Below are 24237 nucleotides of genomic sequence, written 5' to 3'. Positions count from 1 at the left end.
TGGGGAAGGGGAAAATAAAAAACAACAGAATCGAAAAGGCCGTCATTTACCTGTGTAGGGGATAAAGAAGTGTGGTGACTCCTTCCTAAATCAAACACCATAATTTTCTCAATGATTTCAAGAGTGTTTGAATTCCAGATTTAGTGTTCCCATGTTTTGAAGCAAGGGCTTCTACTGACCACAAGAAGGTGAAGCAGTCAGCAGTAGCTGTTTAGGAGTACTCATAAGAAACTCAATGGTGTAATAGAAGCCGTAGTTTACTGAAGATTATGTCTAATTTATTTTCAAAATTTGTGTCACACCATAGGTCTGTCCCAAGCAAAGACTGCACAGCCTCTTGTCCCCTTGGCTGATTGCTGTGCATGCATGAAAGGGCTATTTGATATTTCTTCTATGTCAAAATGGGAGTAGCAGGGTTCTTTGGAGTTAATTTAGTTTTGTTCTTTGTAATTTTTGACAGTGCCACATTTCTTCTTTGTGTTCATAGCTGGATTGTGGCTAAATGCACAGCCCACAAATAGCTGGTGAATTACTAATGTCGTAGAAGAGCATTATGCAAGTCAGTTGACTTCAAAAGGTACATGTGTACGCGCGCACACACACACACATAAGAAACTATTTTATTATAAAGTCCTGGTTTTATTCCAATCTAATGTCTCTTATTCCAGCTCTGATTCATAGGTCTGTCTCAACTGCTGTAAAATAAATTAGGTCTGAATTTTCATTCTGCGTTCTCAGAGGAATATGAAATGCAGAGGGTATTATGAAAGTCCAGCAAAGATAATGCAAACAGAAGAGTGCTTTGTCAGGGGTATGGGAATACTTTTGTGCAAGATATAATTGGTAGATCAAACAGAACAAAATCAGCACTGTGAATTCTGAGGTGCTCCTCTTCAAAGGTGCTGCGGCAAGGCTCTATTTCCATTATTTGCTGCTTGTTTTATCTGATGCTGTGCTTGAGCCAAGTGGTTTTAATGATGGTTATTGAGGCAGTAAAATGAAAACTCTGACCATGAATTCTGCTCTTTTGCTCAGAAAAAGAACTTAAAATTTTTTGGTTTTGATCTCCTCGAAATTCGTTCTTGAAAGTGCAGTTGAAGTAGTTAGCATTCTTCAATAATGTATTGGGGTAAAGTATTAAGGTAGGTGACATGCATAAAGTCCACACCCTTTACTGAACTACAATAAATATTCTGAATAGAAAATTTAGTGAAGTCACAATCCAAGTGAAATACAAGGTAAAACTTCCTCTAAAAGCAGTAGCAGCACTGTAAAAGTTCATGATGATATAATAAATCATTCACTGTGTTAAGAGGGTTATCTGTATGTCCTGAAAATGTGTTTCTATTGAAAATGTCTTGTGAGAGTAAAGGAAATAAGTCATAAGGATTCTGATGCTGACGGTAAGCTGTACATGGTAATTTCTTGCATCTCAGCCACTAGAAGGAACCTCATTTTCAGTTTTAAGAGGTAAATCCTATGTGTGACATGAATAAAGAGAGATTTGTACTGGGGGGAATAATATCCCCTTCCATCTCAAATAAATAATGAGGTGAAAGTCTTGTTGAAGAGTTTTGTACATGTTTCTGTACAAAAATGTGATGTATTTCTAAGGCATTTTTAGCCCATGAATTCCAGAGCAGTGGAAAACTGATTCGATACTGAATCTTTCCTTTTTTGTGATATCATTTTCCCAGGAAATTATATAGGCTTCTAGGGTGAATGATGTGTCTCTGTTGAATCTTGAATTCCATGATGTTTTGCAAGATTTGTTGATGGAGGAAACCAATGCAGTATAAATACTGCATTGACTCTGCATCAGAAATATGTAAGACTTAACCAGGCCTCCTGTTCTACTTTGCATTTGTGAGATATGTGCCACTTACGAGCTTTCCTGCACTGAGCAGTCAGTGCACTGTAGTACAGAAGAAAAACAATTAGCTTCATGACCTAGCTAACATAAAATGACGTAGCTCACATACCAGAAGCTGATGCATCTGTAAGATGCACCATGTAGAGAAAATATAGACCTTTCACAGGTCTATATTGTTTCTGCTTTTCATGACTTTCCAGAAATGGCAAGATTTGGCACTACTAAATCTTTAAAAATGTGAAGTAGCTTTATAATCAGCTCACTATTCTCTTAGGTTTCTTTCCTCATCTTTTCAGGGGACTGGAATGAGATATTTTGCTGCAACACCGCAAATCTAAGTTCATTAAAATAGGACTGCTGCAGTGCCTTTTTGATCTTACAAAAGAGCTTGTGGCTTTTGCTGAATCAACAACACAATATCCCAAAGCAATACCCAATTAAACACATGATTATTAAACAATGTGAACTTCACCAAAGGGAGAAGCATTGGCTGTAAGGAAAAATTTATTTTCAGAAGGTACAGACAATACTATTGTAGGTCAGTGGGTTACCATTGAAAGGATTAGACTGTATACAGACAATTATATGATTAAGAAATTATACAGACTTTAAATCCTCATGCTTCAGCACAAAAACTGAATGAATATGACAATATTCTGAAGAATATTCTCTTATGTGAGTTTGGTTTGTATATGTCTGCAGAAGATTTGGCAAGCTTTAATAAGATTCATGTGGTGTTGGTGACAGATAGGGAAAAGACCTTAGCCTAGACAAGGGTCTAGACAAGCCTAGCTAGCTAACATGATAGATATAGTATTGTATTTACCTTCAGCAAAGGTGTTGCTTACACAGGGAGTGCAAAACTGAACCCTGTCAGAACAACAATTAAAGGATAACGAAAGTCCACAAAAGTTTTACCTCAAAAGAATCTTCATCCTTAATTTATCTTTCAGTAAAACTATGATGAATGACTGCAAAAATATATTAAATCATAATTTGTAATAGGAGAGAGCAGATCCTGTACTGCACAAGAAATACATGGACAGTTATTTACATTAAAAATAGTTTCTAGGAAATCAGATTTCTGGTAATTTGCTTTTTATAATATTTGCACTATTTTGCTTTCAGTAGCCAAAACCAACAATATATGTTACTCTATTGTGCAGCGTCTGAAATGTCATGACATGTATGGATTTCTTTTCATGCTGTGTTAACCACTCAAACAGAACACAATTGTGTGCTTCATGCAAGTACTCCAGGAAAACACAAAGAAAAGAAATAAAATGACTACACAAAGGAAATTAAACATTACTGTCTATTGTCTGTATAAATTATCCATATGACTCCTTTCTGTCTGTGTGCAGAGATCAAAAATGAAGTTTCCCAGCTAAATCAAATTGACGCTGTAGGTAACAAAAGTTTACGTGGGTAACAAAAGTTTAGTCTGTCTTGATTTGTGTAAGTAGCTTAAAGTGCTGTGCTTATTGTAGCACTTGCTGCACTCTAAACGAACATTGGCATTATTGGTGAAGTAGGAAGCCTGTCATAGACTTTGGGATAGGGTTTCTGAGCAACGGAGGCTGGGAATTGTGTTTGATGAATTCGGTCACCGTTTTGGTTGGCTCATGCCCAATGTGTAGGAGGGAATCAGGCAATGATTTATGCTGGAGGCTATGTATAGCTTGCCCTTGAGATCTCAGACTCTTCATAGCGAAGAACTGAAGCAAGAGGTTGCTAGCTGATGCTAACCCCAAACTAAGTTTATAGAGGCCAGTTGGTTGCCAAAATTATCTAGGTTGCAGACCCTTGAGAAAAGTGACTGTTGTGTGTAGCATGTAGTCTGTATAAAGTATCAGGTATGGGGACTGGTTAGCTAGCTGCAGCTGAGACCCACAGAATCGTCTGGCTGTTTGGGGGTGATATCAAGTGTGGGCCAGTAAGCAGAGGACTCCACCTGAGTCCTGCCTGATTCATGAAGTGGGAAGGGGAGGAATGGGAAAGCTTGGCAGGGATAGGTGAGTGATCAAAAGTCATATGGCCTGGTAAACACCCCTGGCAATTTGGCAAGGATTGTCAGAGCCTGTAGTGGGCCCTGGCTGACACACTGAGAACCTACGCCCCTGTTCTTAGCACCCCAGAGAGAAAGAACCTGAACATCAGCCCTCAAGGAATATAAAGTGCTCTGACAAGTGCACCTGTTCTGGGATTTATGTCAGAGTTTAGTCTACTGTATGGGCTTGCTAAAAATTTGCACACAAGGGATTTACCTCTTACTGCATCAACAGATGCTATATGTGCGTGTTAGATGGAAAAACTACTGTATGTGCACTTGATGAGTTACTGTTTTCCCAAATACACCTAGAAGAAAGCCTCTAGGTGAGTGCAGAAGAGGTGTTTAGCAATACTGATTTGCTTTGGAAAGACAGGAAGTGTGCTGTAGCTGTATCCATATACAGTCCTCACTGAAAATCAACATCATGTGTACATAATCTCTTTTCCTTGGAGGTTTCAGAACATAAGCCACTGAACAGCTGTTACTCACTTTTTCATTTGTGCTGCTCAGTGGTGATCCATGTGAGTGGGCTGCTGGAGTGGACAGGTACCAAAGAGATTTCAACTGTAGCATAACTCTAATCAGTTGAAAGTTCATATTCCAGGTGGTACATCATACTTCAGCTGTGTCCTGCTGGTTTTCAAGTTTCAGAATCAAAACAAAATTAGGCATTTATATTTTCTTTTTCCAAGTATTTAGTTTGTAAAATAAAAAATTTAAAAAGGGAAAAAAAAGGCTACCTGGATTGAAATTTCAAGGTTAGATTTAAAATAAAAATTGTTTAATCTTCGTTTAAAAATTTTCACATGTTCTTCACATGAAACTTCATGTGGTTGATCTTTTGCTTTGTAGTTTTATGACTTCAGTAAGGGTCAGGGGGCAAGAAACATGTAACTTCAAAATACTTATTCCTTTTGTATCATATTTGCTTTTCTGTGCATTAGCACGTTGTTGGCACAAAAAGACTACCTAGCTGCTTATCTCATATGGGTCTTTATGTGCAACTGATGTGTCCATTGTCACTACAAGTTTCTGTTGGCTTCTGAGGCTTGGCACAGTCCAGCTGGCTGAACTATGGACATCTTGTTCCAAATGTTCAGAAGGGTATATTCACACAATATGAAAATTGTCTTTCAATTAATACAAAACAGAAAAAAGGCTAACTGATAACATTGTTAGAAAACACTGCTTTTCTTTTTGTTTTGCACTTCTATATGTTCTAACATCAGTCTATAAATTCAGTGTTATCTATACGAATAGCTCATTAGTTGTCCATATATCTGAAGTATTATTCTAATATTTGGTTAATGAGTTTTCTTCATTCATAGTGCATCTTTTCAGGGAAAACATGGATATGATGCAAGTTGTATGTGATTTTCTGTATCACAAGTGATTTGGTCAGTTTGAAATCTTCAGACTCCTTGAACATAAGCTCCTATCAACTTTCTGCTCTGCTGCCAACTTGAACATAAATGACCAATGGATGTTGAAAAATATTTTGCCAAAAGTATGATCTAGTTGGCCTTCTTGAAGGAGCTAATGAAGACTTTGTATTAGGAATCTACACATCCTTTGACTACCTTGTACCGTCTTTCTATTTTGCAATCTTTCTGACGGTTTAGCTGCTATATTTGGTGATTGCTCACAAAAACCTTTTTCATCCATTTTGATGTTCAAAGAAGCTTAACTCCTAAAAGTTACCTGAAAAGTTCTGGTCAGCACAGCTACTCAAGTGTGTAGGTAATCTGGGAAAAAATAAAAATGATGGGCACTCCTCCCACTTAGAACCCCCTTTTTTCCCCAGTGGAGCAGGTGCACCACAGCTCAGTCTCCTGCGTGCAGAGAAGTCCAAGGAGGTTGGAAAAGTCTTTGAGAAAATAAAGTGTTGCATTTACTACATTGCATAGAAATGTCTCTTAGACTGAAAGGAACTTGGAATGGAAGCAGGGGAAAGTGGTTTTCCCCGATTGTCCAGGTTCCCTGTCATGAAGTGGGTTTGAATGTACTTGACTCTCTTGCTGGCAGGATCCAGTCATGCAGCTGACTTGTAACATGCTGTGCCTTGTTGTAGTCACCAAGAAAGCAATGTGTTCTTACAGTGGATGTTTGCCTTTTTCTCCAGTGTCCACACTTTGATATATGTCAGTCACCTTGCACTAGGAGAAGGCTGTGAGGGAGGAGCATTTTATATATGCCACTGTTCCACCTAGGTGTAATGTGTAAAGTATAGCAGGTTGTAAATTTTCCCCAGACCTTAAGCTTGCTTCAGGACTGGGCTTCATGAATGCCCTCCATTGGTACTGTGGCCAAGGATAATGTATTATGTGTTGGGCTGTACAGCTAAGGAACCCTGCTGTTGGTGGAAAAAAATAACTTTTGTAGAACTGAGAAATACTTATTGGTTAATATATATATAAGACTGATTTCCATGGAATTTCAAAGAGTAGTAAACATGCAGGTTCACTGTCTACCAGGCAGTTGGTCTCAAGATGTTGATTTGGACTGTGTAAAACTATTCTTATCATCTAACGAAGGAGTGTTTCTCTTAACGAAAAACCTCCCTAAGAAATCAGCTGACATGTCATGTCCGGGAGGTAGTTTTTCTGGTTGCGCAAAATAGTTTCATCCTGGGGAGTGAATAAATTCCATTTAATTTCAAAGAAGTTGCTTACTCAGATGAATCAGGTCCAAAAGCCAAGTGGCTTATATGCCGTGTGTATAACAAATACTGTAGAAAATGCTCCAGCTCTCTATAGAACTCACTTCAGGGGATATGGGAGGGATGAGTTAATATTTGCTTTCCAAAGTATGTATTAGCACAACTGTGCACTTGCATTGCTGAAGAACCTGTCTGTGAAGATTTCAGGAACTTTCTAAGACAAGACACTAGTTAGACCTAGCTAAAACTTCAGTTGTCCTAGTCCTAGCTTTAAAACATAATTTGAGAGAAGTGAGCTGTGACAAAGGTTGAAAGGGACAACAATATTAGAAGGATTTAGATAACTGCTAATGTGCAAGCCTATCATGGTAATTCAGATTGGTGATGAGAAGAGTCTTGAATGTACCATTTTTGCTACCAGAGAGAAAAAGAATTTTCTGGCTGCGTTAATCAATGCAAACCCTTAACATACCTGGTGAGAGAAAAAAGAAAGGGGAAAACCAAACTGTAGATCTTCCCTGAACGTGTGGGAGTCCTGTAGTGGTGAATGATTTACCTCATGGGGAAACTGCATCTGCTGTGCTATTAAGTTCATATGAAAAATGTTATGTGTGAATCATTTTATTTTGAAAGTTTCTTCAGAACTGGCTTACTTACAATGTGTGTGATGTCTTTCCAAGGTCATGAACTTTGTAAAAAGTTATACAGCAGCTGAAAGTCCGATTTAAAAATGGGTATTATCCCTTCCTCTTGTCTCTTATTTTTGAAAGAATTTTTTAGTAGTAATACAGAAGTAGCAATGGAAAGATCCATGAACACCTGTGACTGTGGAGGGCTCTTGAAACAAAGGTTGGATATGGTTATGATACAAACCCCAACATTTTATAAAAACCAAATCAAATTAAGGCTGGAAGCTAAGTGTGTTAGCATTTTCAATTTCTTGTGTTTGCGACTTCTTCAAAAGCTGTGGTATTTTTTTTGACTGTTAATGATCCTTGAATGAAAAATTATATCCCAATCTAGTGCTCACGAAATTGGATCTTTGAGAAAGACCTATTATAAATAAAATGGGACTGTTGAAGAGTTAATAGTAACCATTGAGTCTGCAGAACCAGGCTACAATGTTGGAGATCTCATAAATTGCATCTTCATGATGTGTCTGGAGAGCTAACCTCAGAAGATAATGCCTCACTTCTTGGAGAGATTTGGGAAACATTAAAAGCCCACAGTGCCAACGGTGTAGGTTATTAGAAATCAGAAATGAGATTCTAGAGGTTAAAGTCCTGAGCATTGATTCCCTTCATCCTTCCATCTTACAGTCAAGATATTTTATTAAAACAACTCAGTGATTATTAGGGAAGAATAAAAGGTACAGAGAATGTGACAATTTGGCTGCTGTATATCGTATGTGTTCTGAATGAGACAGTGATTTTATAAATATGATGTACAATAAAATAAAAAATATCAGAGCAAGTATAACAATCGTGCAATGATAACTGAAACAAACAAACAAAATCAACAAGCTTAGCCCTGCTGGGAATATAACATAGTAATTGTCAGTATGTCTAGGCTCTAAAGCTGATGTGTTGTTTATGGTGCCCTGTTGTAACTTGATTTTTAGTGGTCTTATAATTTGAGTGCTGCTCTCTCAGTAAAATTCTCTAATGCTTGAGACAGTGTGGGAATCACAAGAAGGCTGTAGCTGGTGTGACTTTCTAACATTTGGCTTCTAAATTTTTTTACTTGGCTAATGTGACTTGAGCATGTGACTATAATATGTATTCTCAGGAAATATGTGCGACCTAATAATGAATGTACACTGAGGGATGCAGTAAAAGCGCTTAGTGAGAAGCTCGTGATGAATAAACAAACAAAATTTCTCATTGGTACTGGTAGTTCTGATTAGAAAATAACTTTTCTAATAAGTCATTTATTATTTTGTAACTGGCAAAAAGTTAATTGTTATTTGAAAGGAGGATCCTTCACTGACCTGCTCCTTCTGCTTCTGTATTTGGAATGCATCTTTTCATTTTCATAAACCATTATCTCTGCAAGCCCAGGTTGGAACTTGGTTCTAGTTTCTTGGGTATGAGGTCTGTCTTGTCAGTTTAAGCATTTTTGTTCAATCTGTGTTTAACTCTCCACACAAGTAATGGTTACTGGTGTTACAATGCCCTATAGAAACAGATTTAGGAAGATGCGATACTGGATTTCCTTAGGCGTTACTTGTCCTGTTACATGTGATAATGCCTTAGTAACTGTTCCTCAGGATCAGTTCCTCTGACCACACAGCATATGGGTAGCTCTCTTCGGCTTCCTTCGATTCATTCACATCCTGTGTCAGGAGAATAGGAACAAAATTATTTTTGTTTTAGCCTGTGACTAAGAAAGTTACCTGGAGGTTTTATAGACAAACATAATGTCCAGTTAGTAACATAGCCTAAGCAGCACCTAATCAGGACTGAAGTAACATATTAATGTATAGATAATGTTGTGGGGCTCAAGTTATCCTTTATTATCTTTGATATTTTTCTGGTATGTACTTAATGAAATTAGATGAAGTTGGAGGAATTGTGTAACAGCTGAGAGAAGACACTTTAAGTGAAATGGTATCTTTCAATGGAAGGTCAAGGATTTTAACAGAAGATCCTTTGTATGTGGTTTCTTCTGGATTAGCCAGTTTAGGCTTGGTTACTGGTGAAATATTTTTTTAGCTCTCTTCCATCGTGTGGTCTATAGGTCTTGTTTTATAATCTAATTTAATGATTAGTTTCATATCAAGTTTATAAAACTTAATATCTTATTTGCCTGAAATTATTCAATAAAATGTGTAAGCATTACAATTAATTACAGGTCTTTGAAAATATAATACTTTAATAGTGGCATCAATTGTCATCCTTTTATTAATAAAGCATTTTAATTCTTAGCACAGTATTTTATCTGTAGAAACACCATTTTAAGATGTATTTTGTGTAATTGTAATGAAGGTGAAGAAGGAAGAAATGCAGAGGACAGAAAGCTCAAAGTGAGGTTTAGATGGGCTAATCAGTAATAGATACCATTTAAGGCAGAATAGGAGATCAGTGGAATAAAATACTAGTACATATTCATTTTTGTTCAATGAAGTACTGTATAAAGCTGACTTTTTCCGTATAGATTTAATATACCTGGCACTTCAGCAAGTAATTTTGAGGCTTATATACATATATAAAAAAAGTAAATTTTGCTTTGAATAGCTCACTGAAACTTGAATTACAGTAACAGATTCCTTCACAGCTATGATACGGGTGCTTAAAAAAAAAAAATAATTCTGTGATTTCGTAGAACCCAGTAACTATCTGAACAATGGAAAAGTAAAAATCTTGTACTAAAAATAAATATATATATATGAAGTTACTGTAGCACTCCAGGATAACGTTAGTTTTCACATTGGTGTCTTCTTTAGACTGATTTTCTTGTATAGAGAAACCTTAGGTGCAAGGTGTAATTAGGAAAATTTTTTAAACAATTTTTATAATAGGAGAGTAAAGAAATATTCTGCATCTGTGTTGGTATAAGGTAAACCTGGTTATCCACAGTGTAACACCTGTTAAACCACAGAGATGAAGGTTGTGATGGTTAAAAAAAAAACAACAACCAAATGTACAAAGGTATATGTATATAAAAAAGTGTAGTTCAGAATAGGGGCAACTTTCAAGAGGTCAGATTTCATTTAAGCATAAAATGAACAGGCTTGGTCTTCAAGCAGCCTCTAGGTAAGAAATGCATAAATATTAAGACTTCATGGAAATCTGACCTAAGGTTCACAGTAGGAACTATCAGGTGTTAAACACATTTGAACAAATCGCTAATTCCATACATTCAAATGGGAACTCTTGAAAATTTGTGGGTTTTGAAGTTTTTCCCTGATTGGGCTCATGCAGAGCTGAAGGGGAGAGAGAAATTCAGAGTAAGACTCCAATAATTTGTAGTAGCTTTATTAAGTGTTACAGAAGTTATGTGTGGTGTCTGAACTTACACTAGAGCAACTGCTAAAAGTAAAACTGGAGAATGCAGATTTGCAATATTTTAATGCTACCCATTTTGTAGCACTGAATGGTCATGGGGATTTGAGATCTGTAAGCAAAGTGGTTTTTATGTAAGGAATACTGATGCCGAGTGAGGACTGGATCTTTTTCTTAGTATTGAACAAAATTAATTTTGGCATCCATTATGTTTTCATGGGTGAGGAAAGAAGAAAGTGTTCCTTTTGAAGTAGATTTCAGAAAATGAAATAGCAGTTTTAGATTGTTGGTAGGCTTGGGATATTTGCATAATCCTTGAATGCAATTGCAAGTACTTGAAACACTGCAGAGATCTTTCACTAGGTTGACCCCTAAAACTTGTCAATAAATATATGCTATAAATATGTACTGAGTCACAGCTAGATTCATAAACACTACAAGTCTTTCAGCAGTTGGCATAAACAAATGAATGTTGTTTGGATAAACTGGCTCCTTCACCATGGGTGTGCTTCCCCAGCTATATGAACTGATTTCTGATGTCTGATCTGCCTTACATAGTATTACTGTCCACGGCTAGAAGTAACAGCTGTTGGAAGGGGGAAATCATAGATGGGACCATAAGGATGAGTTTTAGGGCTTTTGTGAATTTACCTTGAGTCTCATAACACTTGGCTTCTCATAACATAGAAGCCCTGATAGTATTATATATATCCCATATGCTGTCTTTCAAGTCTCCTGCTTAAAGTTTAAGTCAGAGGATGTGAAATGCTGCTTTGGAGTGGTGTTTGCAGTTGTTTGAATTTGGTGTTTTCAAATAGGTGTTCTACTGAGGCATAATGGCAAGTTGGTTATGGAAAAGAGATAATGTGTCAGTATTTTGGTTTGCGTAAAACTTCTAGGTGAGTAGGAGTGTGCAGTGAGTGACACGTGCTCCTAATGTGCTGGGGAAACAACAGAATACAGAAATATCTTGTAGTTCAGAAGAAGTGTCATGATTCTTAGGCTGACGTTCATTCTCCTGCTTCCAGCATAAGGCATGATACAGAGAACAATTCCAGGAGGGGAGATCACACCTGCTTGAAATTTCTATTGTCAGTTTTTGTGCATATGTATCATTGCTGCTAATTAGACAGGCAAGCAGGGCTAACACGTTCCTTGCTTGTCAGTACTGCTCTGAATCCAAGTGAGTTTCTCAGTACCAAAGAAGTAGGAAGTTTTATCAGCTTGTCTGGAGTTGATACATTTTACTGCTTTTTGTAAATGGTAGGAGAGTGTTTTCCTTTTGTGTGTGCTGGAGCTGAGCCTGAGCCATGGTGATGTTAAAATAACACTGTTTACTTGTAAGCTAGGCCCAAAAGAGTTCGCAAAGTTGAGCATCCCTGCAGAATGCTAATGAAGGTATGAAAAAAATTATTTCTGTGTCATTATGATTGATAATAAAGCACAGGTGAAAGAAGCAGAGGGTGAGAAAGTACAGTTTGTTCTGTATGGAAGGGCAAAAGAAAACTTAATTACTGAATAACTTGCTAAGAATGGAAATAAAATAAGCTGTTGCTTATGTCCCTTGAATAATTGAGATGGCTTGCAGTTAATTCTACTGCAGAACTAGTGTTGGAGGGGGAAAAGATAAAAAAAGTCAAAGCTGATTCAGTTCCATCTACTGCCTTAAAACAGTACTGATGCCATTGTCATTAATGTGTATCTCTGTAAAAACATACTCTATTAAAAATTACCAGAAGTGCTTCTTCACATTTTTAAACATCATGTCAAGCTATAATTCCAGGAGAAAACCATTACTAATGGAATTATTTTTTGTTGAGAAAACAGAAGTACTGTTATTCTGGAGAATTTCTGTGTTGTCAAGGTCCTATTTAGCTGCCTTAAGGGTTATTATTATTATTATTAATTCAGAAAAAGCAGAACATGTTTAAATTCAGTGATGTTTCACATCTTTAACTGCTCACATGGCTAAATTGTTGTTTAAAAACTGTTTAAATCATGTTTTTAATACATACGTTATGCAGTCTTTCTTGGTTTGGTCTTCCAAATCTACCCAATAGCAAAGCCCATAGCAAAATCAGCTAATATCAGCTAATATCAGCTAATATCAGCTGTAAAGCAGATTATTAGCTATGAAGCTGTTTCTGTTGTCAGAGGCTGTTTACATTCTTTGGAGGAGCTAGAGAACGGTATTAGATCTGTCTTTTGTAAAAATAAGGCCATCTCTTATCTGTTACTAGTGCTCTCAATTAATGCACTTTTATCAGTGGAGTATGCCTGTTACTGATTTAATGGTGGTAGCTGTTTTACACAAAGTGGTGTGTTCAATGAAAATTAACCCCAAAACTTCACTTGGAAAACAGCTGGTGCATTTGTTAACCACTTGATGGCATCACTCAGTTGTATGGAAACTAAACTGCTTTGATAGTAGAGCAGTTTTACCTCTGCACTTGGTGTGAGAGGACTTTCATGTTTTATTTTACACAATTAAAGACTGAAGAGAGCTATGAACGTGCTCCCATACATTATGTGAAAGCTCCATATCTAATGTTGATAGCTGTTTTCCTTCTCTATGGTGTGTTGCTTACCATTTCTTCATCTGCATAAGCTTGAACAGAAGAGTTTTAACTTGCTCCTCTTCCTGGTTAGTTTTTCAAGGATGGCAGCTGCTGGTTTAGTGGGTTGATACTGACACAAAGAACATTGTTATGCACAGAAATGTGTTTTTTGCTTTGCTTTAAACCTCCAATAGTGGCAGTCAGTATGCATTCTAGAGAAAGATTTTAGGCAATTGTGGTTGTTCACTATAGGTCCTATAAAATAAGAATGTTTTGCAGCCTTCACACCAAGACTAGGTGATCTGTCTGTGTGTGTGCAAGCCAACAGTGACAGCTTACTGAAAATGCTGAACCAAGGGGTTAACGAAGGAATCGAGGCATAGGTATTTAGAGGTAAAGAACAGTTCTAGTAGTATCAGGGGACCTCTGACAGTTGCACATGCTTAGAATTGGCCCTCAAGGTATCAGGTAGTAAACATCAGGTAGTAAAGCATATAGTTGAAAACAAGTTGGAAGATCTAAATACTGCTTCTCCTATGCAGCTAGTGTCAACGAGCAGTAGTGACGTGCACCTTTAGAGCTCTGAACACGCAGGAGTGACACACAGGAGAGAGCCAGCTTCTGACTCCAAAAGAGGTTAACAGGCAGTGTGGGCAAAGCAGCACAAGGAAGGAGAAATATCACCAGTGTGCTTCTGTTCTGCAAGTAATTGCATCTTTCTGGAGGAAAAAAAAAAAAAAGGAAAATCACATATTAAAACCCATTCATTTTTTGTTCCTTCCTTTATTCCTCCTCCTTGTTTAGCTTAGGCTTCTGAATGCTGTAAAAACCATACAAAGGCAGCCCAAGAAGGGGGGGGAGGATCTTCTGAAAATTTATTTGCAAACATTTCAAGATCTTATGCTTTTTTTAGTTTTTGAGGTGTTTTCAGATGCTGCTTTGCCAGGGATATTCTGATACAGTGATTGCATGTACACTTACATATGCACACTAACGTATGTACATATGGTTTTTCTTGAATGTATGTACCAGTTTTCTGGAATCTTTTCCTCATAACTGATGGCCAACTGAAATAACCATCATTATCTTAGAAAATGTAAGTGGTGATGTGTATCTAGTTTTTGGATCACAAATTAAGCTAACCTACTGAGAATTTTACTTAAGTTGGAGACTGAAGAATCTTGCTATAGGATTTTACCCATATAATATATGAGTTTTTCTAAAAAAAAAAGAGAGTGTGTTTAAAAAATGACTTGCCAGTATTATTTCAGTTGCTAAGGTTCAGTTTCTAAGAAAAAAACCCCTAAGATAATAGAATCTTGTGTTTTGTAAGAAAAAAAAGAGATAATGAAAGATGGAGAAAGAATTCAGAAGCAGGATAAATGGTAATTATTCAGGTTTTTAAGACAATAAAATAATAATTTAGTGTAATGTTTTTGGTTGGTAATTATCAGGACACATAAGTAGACAAAAAAGCACCCATGGAGGGCTCACAGTGACAATTCCATTACTGGCAAACATTATGTTTCCACCATAGTTGCAGTCAGAAAAAAGAGCCTGACACAAATCATCAATGTGCTTTTCTAGTTTACATGGAATTAGTGGTAGCGTGTGCCTTGTGGGCAGTGTCTTCCCTATGTGTATGTGCTAATGATCCTGCTGCAGGTTGGCTTATATATATATATTTTTTTTTTATCTTTGGCACTGCTTTGCCTTTCTGTTGAGATCATGGTTCTTTTGTATTAGGTTTATATTGTGTTTCTGTGAAGTCGCACAAGAATGTTTTCTATCTGACAAACTCCAGGCTTGTTCTGTCCTTTTTGGTTCTCAAACTGGTTATTTATTTATTTATTACAAGAGTTTCTGTACTGTTAATCAGTGGATGTGTTTGTATTTTGAAGGCGAGGCTGGTCACGGGTGCTCTCCAAGGCTCTTCTCACAGTGCATTATTATATATGGGGAATACTTTCATGATTTGAAATTTTCATCTCTGGCAGAAGACTTGGCATCAGATTTGGGTTCTGAATGCTAGCAAGTGGGGGAACACAGTTGCCATCAGGAGCTATGGTAAGGCTATGTCAGACTCCTGTGGCTTCCAAAACAATCATATCAAGGTCTCTGGGATCTGAGAATGCCTGTATCCTGGTCCCAGATACAGAAGAGAAGCTGTTGAAATGAAAGGGAGGAACTACTTAACGTTCTCAATTGTTATATCCCAAAACCATACACTTCTAAATTGGAGTAGTTAGGGGTTTTGGTTGGTTTGATTTTTGCATAAAACCACAGTGGACTAATTGTGAATTTGCTTTCCTGTTTTAAGATGCATTTTGTTTTCATTGAAGGTTTGTGTAATGGAGTAAGAAATATTCATCTTCACTGCATGTAAGGTGATAGAGCAATAAAAGTGCTACATTAAAGATTTTTGTTGTCTATATTTGTTATCTTTTCTCTTCATTAAAAGTTACTCTGTGACAAGTATCTATAGCTTTATGTAGGGTTTTCATAATAAAATAATAAATTAGTTATTTGAAGAATAATAGTCTAAGTACAGAACATAAAGGTAAGTAAAAGCCTACAGAAAGGGAACACAGAAAAATATATTTATTGCTGAGTATCCAAAAGAAGGGCAATTGCATAGCACATTACATACCTATGATGCAAATTCATTGTGAATAGCCTTTCTCTGTTAATAAAAGTAGCTGAAGAGTAAGCAAACATCATGAAATGCAAAGTAAGAAAAAACGTATTCTTTGGGAAACCCCATTTAGTGAAGCATCAGTTTGAGCAAGTGCTTAGATGACTAAGCTTGATGTTCTTAATTCACCAGTAGTAGGAGTGAATCTTTCTATATATGAATATTTTTAATAGGAGCATTGTCAGTGATATTAACAAAAGTATTTGATAATTTTGTCTGCCTGATAGACTGGTTTTGCAGAAAACCACTTAAATTTTAAAGGCCTTTTAAGGCTTAAAGAGAATTAAAATGTTGATAGCTAATAGGCTTTTGCTATTTTTCTATGTGACTGAATTACCTATAGGTTTCTGCTCCAAGTTCGTAGAGGTTTCCTGTGTACTACAGTAGAAACATTCAGGTTTTGTTTAGATATGTGTGAAAATGTTCACTTCTCTGGTTTGTGTTACTTTGGTTTAAGCTGAAGGAATTGTATCACCATCCTCTTGATTTCCAAATACTGCTTGGTGCACTGCAGTTTTCTTCCTTGTATCATCATCCTTTCTATCTCATCTCAGTGCTCCAGACAAAACTTCCAGAAGGAATTTTTCCACTTAATTTAAGAATACCTCTATGAATTATGTTTCCCACAGACCTTACATCTTGATTAAAGATACAGTTTATCAGCTTTCTGAACTGTTACATTTTTATCTCTTAACTCTTTGCTATTCTAGAGTTTGATCCAAAACTTCTCTGTGTATCTGTTTATATATAAACTGGCTAATGAACAAAATTGCTGATTAAATTTTGTACACATAAATAATACAATAGCTAGTTTCTTCTGTGTGTGTTTGTGTACAGTGCATGATATTCTGCTTGTTTGTTAGGGCAGTTAGTAGATTTGCTAACTATGCACTTTCAGCAGAATAAATTACTGGCCTTGATAATCTCATGCAGTACTGGGATTTAGGTTCCCAAAATAGATCCCATTCCACCTTCTTGCCCCCTGAACTTGCTACTTTCTCTGGAATTTGATGTTTTAATGATAAAATGATTTTTCCCTGCTGGGTTTCAAAGATAAACAATGTGAAAAATTAGTTTTCTGCTAGATTGACTGAGACAATGATAGTAAGGCAAGCATAAAGTCCCTCATCTTATCTCAGCAGGATGATAGCTTTGAAACCTAATTACAAACATTTGAGTGCCAACTTTGTTAATAATTTCATTGCAGAGTACTACACCAGAAATATCAGCTATATGCAGTATGGCTGGATTTCCATTCTCTTGCCAGATCTGCAGTTCTCTTCCTTCTTTTGAAAATCTTTCTGAGCAAAAAGGCAACAATCTCTCAATTTTCAAACAGTGACATTTTTAAAAATTCAAGTTATTTGTGATTAGGATGATTCTCCATTTACAGTGCTTTAAAGACCTCCTAAAGGTTAGTCAAAATGAAAAAGAAGAAAAAAAGGTAAAAATAAACAATTTGCAGAGGACTTATCAAATGTAATCAGATGGTGTCCAAAGTGGGTAGGACCAGCTATAGTGCTACAGAGGAGTGAGAGACAGAAGGGCTTTGAAGTTTGAAGAGGCAGTGTGAATGCCAGTAGTTGGATATATTGTTAATCTGAAATTGCAGTGGCAGCTGGTCTGTTGATAATTGTGGAAACAAAGGAATAAGTTTCTGCCCTTTTCTGAATAATAGGAAGCCACTGAAAGGGAGACTAAAAGACGGTCGTGTTGTCACACTGCTAGGGGTAAGATAACAAGTTTCTTTTGGAGTATTTTGATTCCCTGCAGTTTGGAGTGAGAGGGATTTAATTAGAGAGATCTGAACAATGTAAATATCCCTATGAAGATAGTGCCAAATCAGGCCTTTGCCATCTACACCTGTCTTCAGAAATAGGATGGCAATACATGAGGCAATGGTAGAAAAGCAAGACCTTAAACATAACTGTAGCAAAGCAGAATTCTTGCATCATCTCGTGTGCCATGAGGAGGTCCACTGATTAAAAGGGTCATATGGGTAAGGTGCAGTCTGAAAAATAATAGCTGCTCTTCCAGGCTTAAGTCTGGTCTTAATGTGACATGGCTACAGTTAGAGATGTGGGTCACAGAGTGAGAGAAAAGTTTTAGTGTGTGTTCTATGTTGTAACAGTCAAGTAAGACAAACATGAAAATCAGGGAAAGAATGCCTTCCAGAGGGACCTTGACACGCTTGTGAGGTGGGCTGATGCCAACCTTATGAAGTTTAACCATGACAAGTGCGAGGTCCTACACCTGGGTCAGAGAAATCCCAGGCACAGCTACAGGTTGGACAGAGGAGAGATTCAGAGCAGTCCTGCAGAGAAGGACTTGGGGGTGTTGGTCAATGAGAAACTCAACATGAGCCGGCTTCAGTGTGTGCTCGCAGCCCAGAAAGCAACCGTATCCTGGGCTACATCAAAAGGAGCATGACCAGCAGGTCGAAGGAGGTGATCCTGCCCCTCTACTCTGCTCTCGTGAGACCTCACTTGGAGTATTGTGTGCAGTTCTGGTGTCCTCAACATAAAAGGACATGAAACTGTGGGAACAAGTCCAGAGGAGGGCCACGAGGATGATCGGGGGGCTGGAGCACCTCCCGCATGAAGACAGGCTGAGAAAGTTGGGGCTGTTCAACCTGGAGAAGAGAAGGCTGCGTGGAGACCTCATAGCAGCCTTCTGGTATCTGAAGGGGGCCTATAAGGATGCTGGGGAGGGACCCTTCATTAGAGACTGTAGTGACAGAACAAGGGGTAAAGGGTTAAAACTTAAACAGGGGAAGATTAGATTGGATATAAGGAAGAACAAATACTTCAAAAACTTTGTTTCTTGAAACTTGTCTATGTAAATATATCTCCAGGTCAAATAAATATGAAAGAAGCTTAGTTCTAACAATGTGAAATTTTTATAACTACAACTATAGTAATTAATGATCACTAAAGATCTCAAGGTGCTTTGATTCTGCTTTCACTTATGTTGACATGGACCAAGACACTTAAAATCTGTGTATTTCAATTTTAAGGAAATCAAGATGGGGGCTAAATTAACGTGCAGAAATTGAAGGTTCTTTTGAGTGCTTATGAAGCTGCAACTAACATACAGAATTATTCACATAGGCAGGGGTGCTTGATAGTTGCTTAAAATGCATAGCCAGTATGAAATAAAGCAGAAAATTACACATATTTTCTCATGTCAAAGTTCTGTATGCAAGAAAGTACAGACATGAGGGGGTAATCCTAAAAAATTTGTCACTGGATTTTTCTTCTGGGATTGTATAATGCTTGAACATTCTCTTTCTAAGAAATTAAAAGATGTCATAAGAGTTACTGACTTTTTAACAGATTGGAGTTTGTTACGTAGCTGTTCGCGTCTGTGTAACTAATTTAGAAAGTAGTACTGTTGTTCTTTATGTTCTAAAAGCTTATCCGCACCCTTCAGTGTAGTACATGTGGAGAGGTTGAACTTCTGGGAATCCACTGTATTTTTATGTAGTGGAAGAATTGTATTAGAAATATGACGTATTCTGTTTCATATTCTGTAATTTAACTAAAAAAAGCAATTCAGAAAATATGAAACCTTTTTTGCTTAGTCATATTAGTTTTTTACTGCTTACTATGTTATCTCAAACCAGAAAGGCGCGAGGAGATAATGTTTACTGTGTAGCATATGCTTGCAGGCAGAACATAATCAATCTACAAAATACCAGGATGTAGAAGTGGGTTGACTAATTCTTCATTGTAACCCATGGACAAAAGCTACAAAACACTGCAAAAATGCCTCAACCAGAACAGTCTTTCCTGAGATATTTCATCCATGTTTGGTTGGGCTGTGCTGGGAGATAAGGGGTGCCTATTTGCTGTGGTCTGTCAAACCTCTGGTCATTTTGCTGCTAATAAACAAGGAGCTTTTGATTAGTTTCAACTGCTGAATGCAGTTCTCTCTTGTTACACAACTGGTGATCAGATCTGTATTCCACAAATAAGTGACTCTCTGAATGCAGCCTCCAATCAGAAAGGGTTTTGCTTTTTCTCTCCTTATGTCTGCTTTGCAAGTAAATTATTCCTTCTATAGACCCATGTGGCTTGCTTCTCTTGCCCTCGGTGACAGCAAAGCTCACTGGTTGGTGATCTCTGCAGGGGCTTATAGCTCAACTCTGCTGTTCTCTCTCTCTGTTCCCACTTCTCTGTTCCCTCCCCTACTGTGTCTAAATAAATTACCTGTATGACATGTTCAGTTTTCTCTGGCAAGAAGCCTGGGAAATCAAATCTGTTCCTGAACCTGGGTCTCCCATTTGGCAAATGCAATGCCTCCCTGCTGTTAAATCAGGTCAGCTCTCAGGAAAAACAAAGAACAATTTCATATATCTATAATCAACACAGAGTAAATTTAGATAATGCAACTGACATATGTTTATTGTAAGGACCATCAAGGAAATAATTCTAAAAGTACTTCATCTTCCTCTGTTGCATTAGGATACATGTTGAATGTTCTATGCATAGAGAAGATCAAACATTTTCTTTCTGTTATCCCATATCAAAGCAAAATATATTTATTTTCTGTGTGGTTTAAGAAGTTATTTGGTGAAGTAGTTCATTGGCTGCATTAGAAGCAATTTAATGTATTTAATTATGGTGGCTTTATGTAATTAAAATTAATTGATAATTAACTGTTAAGTACTATTAATTATATAGAATCATAGAATAGTTAGGGTTGGAAAGGATAATAAAATATATATTATTTATTCATAACCCATCCTGTTCCTTTGAATTTTTGGCCTCTGAAAGTGGAGATACACTGTTTAGAGAAGGAAAACCAAATCTTTTCAATTTGTGTTTGTTTTTCTACTTTTCTGCTTAGTCCATTTCCACTGGAGACCAGCAAGTCAGTAACAGGGTGGCAGCACCTCTTTCCTGCATTACTGGAACTGTTATGGGCCCCTGCAGTCACACAGCACATGTCGTGCATGGGCAGCCTGCTGTCTTGCATGCCGACATGGGAGAAGCACCAATGCAAGCAGCTTTCTGTCTCCATCTGGAAAATGTATTTCCAGCCCTCAGCTATTCTGCATGTTCTGGAGTGGCTCTGAATTATGCACTGTTATTTTGTTTATCCACTGTTAGCAAGCTCAATTAAACTTCAGGAGGATTGTGGAGCATCTCCAGACCTTCTGTCTGGGACAGAAGCATCTCCAGATCTTCTGCCTGGCTTTATTCGGGTGGGCCTCTGTCCTGGGGAAGTAGAGTGGCTCTCTTCCTTTGGGCAAGCTGTGCACCTGCTGGTGTGCTTAGGGGCTGAAACAGCTACTGAAACCTTGAACTTACTCTCCTCTCTCTTCAAAGAAAGAGAGGAGTAGGAAGTGCCAAATGCTTCTGGGGGACCCTCAGGGCTGCTGCAGTGCTAACTTATGAGTGATCACTGTGCTGAGCTCCCAGGGGCCAAATTTGCTGCTGTTCATTCAAGAGGGCTAGTGAAAACAGGAATCAACAGTCACCACCACTGACTAAATAGCTGCTGAATTATAGCTGGCAGCCTTGGCTGGAAAGGTTTTCCAGCCCCAGCTGAATATTAGCTTGTCTTACTTTGAGGAGTCCTGAGAGTTCTGTTTCAAACTCAACACTTCCTTCTCAAAAAAAAAAAAAAAGGGCTCAAATGTATATGCTGTATTTTTAAATAGTACATGCTTTTCTAGATCTTTTTGAAGACAACGACAGTGTTGTTAATAATTGTTTAGTCATTCATGAGTTGCCTTTGTTCTAACAAGTACCTTTGTTGTTTCTCCATTACTCTGAGATGCACAGTGAATGTTTTTTCGTCAATTAAAAAAATCCTTCAAAACTCTATTGTGTAAGACAAAGCCTTGAAATAAAAGAAGTTGCTTTTTATTGTCCAAAGTCTTAATCCAGTGTGCACAAGAAAGATTAAGAAGTAGAAACAGTGAAGTGGGTTTTAAAAGACAGAAGTTCAGTTCCTGTTTCCCTGAGGAATGGCCTGAAGCAAGGGCCATAATGTCTGTCCACATTGGCTCCTGTCTCAAGGAATGACAGCAGTAATGTTATTTGTCCTCTGTCTTATCAATACAGATTGCAGATACTGTCTCCTTCTGTAAAGGTAGAGGACCTAACTCTGAAAGGCTTCAGCTGATACTGTGATAGAAATAATTTCAGCTCTGTGCTAATTGCCTGTCTTGTTCCCTTCTTAGCATCTAAGTTTGTAAGAAGAAATTGTTGAGCTTGTTCTAACCCTGCTTTATTTCTTGTCTTCTCCAGCCTGTGACCTGATGACTCTGGGGATTTTAGCCTTAGTGACGTCCACTGGTTGTGCCTCAGCCAATGCCCTGCAGTCCCTGACAGATGCCATGCACATTCCACACCTTTTTGTACAGCGCAACACAGGAGGCTCCCCACGCACAGCCTGCCACCTAAACCCCAGCCTGGAGGAGGAGGAGTACACGCTGGCTGCCCGACCACCAGTCCGCCTCAATGATGTTATGCTGAAACTGGTCACTGAGCTGCGGTGGCAGAAATTCATAGTATTTTATGACAGTGATTATGGTAAGTAAAGTGGAGAATTTCAGATGCTGTTAAATTGGTTTCTTCTTAACTGTGAGACGGGGAGGAAAATATAATGGAAGAGGTGGAATATAACTTTCTGGGTTCTTCACTGACAAAGGGGAAAGTGTTTCAAGTGAATGCAGGTCTTTGGATTGAAGGAAAGTTGCTGTGAAAACTAGTTCTCAGACAAGCAGCAAAGTTGCTTAGCAACACCTACCAAGACAGCTGAAGTTTGAATCATCTCACATTTTTTCAGTAAAATATTAATGAAGTGTTGACATTGATTGGCAGGGGTCACAGCTGTGCAAGGAAGTTCAACATGGCCTCTACCCATTCCCAGAAAACACTTTCTATCAAAGCTGAGTACCATTCTCTTTAAAAATTAATTTTCATAATAACTATTTAGAGTTTCTTTTTGCACATGCTTCCTCACACTGTTCTCCATTTGGGCTAAATTTCACAGTGATATACTTCCTGGCATTAAACCAAAGGTAGAGTTAGTATTTTCCCTATATCTAAGGCATTTCCTTCAGCAAAAATTTTACTTTGGGATGAAACTTGAGGAGAAGGAGTCTCTGCTCAAGCAAATTATGATGGGTGTAAAGAATGAATGGAAAAAATCTTTCATTGTGCCAAGCTCTTAGAGTGAAAGGGAATTGTGCGGATAATTTTACTTTCATTTCACCCCTTCCACCAGCTCAACTGATATGAACACTGTTCCATAGATGTAATTCTGTGGTATTTTCAGGACTCTCATCTTAGGGCGTAGGATCTATGATAGATGTAGGGTAAACAGATGTAATGGGGAAAATAAATTTTCTACAGTATATTTTAAGACCCTGCAGACACTTTTAGTTTAAAATGTGATGAGTAGCTTTTGGTGTTGGTGACTTACTAAGAGCAGAATACAAAGAAAGGAGACTAGGTTAAATTGCAGTTGGAAAAATAATCCTATGTGTATCTGTGCATGTAGTTTGGATCTTATACCTACTCTTCCACAATTGCAAAAGATACATATTTGCATTCATCTCTTATAATGACAGATTTTCAATGGTGAATCAGAGAGAAATAACATCTTTGGTTTTGAGGTTGGGATACTCCTGGTTAAAAAATAAACAAGCAAAAAACTCCACAACAAAACCCAACTAACCAAACAAAAAAACCTAAAAGGCTGTGCCAAGACTCTGAAGCTTGGATGAGTTCTGAAAGTCTTGGGTGCAGCTTTCTGTTCTCAGTTGCTAGAGATGTCATTTTGCTGTTTCTTCAACAGGTGGACCAAACATGATGAGGGTGATTTTAAGTGGGAAATCAACTGAAACTGTAGCATCCTTTAATTGTATAGAATTATTTTACACATGAGAAGGCTGCCTTGATGACTTCTAAATCTATACAGTCAAAAACCTAGCAACCCAGCAAATAAACTGCCGTGTAATTACTGTCCTATGTAATGCTTGACCAGTGAATGATTTGAAACAAAAACCACAAGCTGTGTGGTAGGTATTCTTTTGGTGGCCTTCTGGTAGCTCTAAGAAAGTTGTTAAGTAGCAGAGGATTGGGCTTAAAAAGTTAAAATTATTCTAAGAGTTATTTCCAAGACTGAAAAAAAAAAAAAGGTCTTGAATGGATGCTTTACAACCATTCTTTTTATAGTTACTGTTGTTTTCATCCTGCTGATTTGTAGCTTTAAAATTCCAAAACTGTTTGAGTTAGGGATCTTTCAACCTCTGGGAATCCTAGCCCTGGTAATAGGCCAGATGTTCGATGTACAAACTGCTGTTACCCATTTTCCTTGGTAGCAAACCTGGTGACTGAATTGTGGTATCACCCATTCCAGCAGTACATCTGTGTCT

The 24237-nt window shown here is 37.6% G+C and overlaps 1 protein-coding gene across 1 annotated transcript in view; it reads left to right on the top strand.

Moving 5' to 3' along the window:
* Nucleotides 1-24237, top strand: part of GRID1 (glutamate ionotropic receptor delta type subunit 1) — a gene marked incomplete at its 5' end in the record, with an annotated part of 550600 nt that overhangs the window by 195747 nt on the left and 330616 nt on the right. Inside the window, one exon of the mRNA XM_080620875.1 lies at nt 22103-22387. Within this exon, the coding sequence (XP_080477001.1) occupies nt 22103-22387 (285 nt within the window). The remainder of the gene's footprint in view (nt 1-22102; nt 22388-24237) is intronic.

Source organism: Psittacula echo, assembly GCF_963264785.1.
Source record: "Psittacula echo genome assembly, chromosome: 6".
NCBI lineage: Eukaryota > Metazoa > Chordata > Aves > Psittaciformes > Psittacidae > Psittacula > Psittacula echo.
This window is presented reverse-complemented; position numbering and strand designations above follow the sequence as displayed.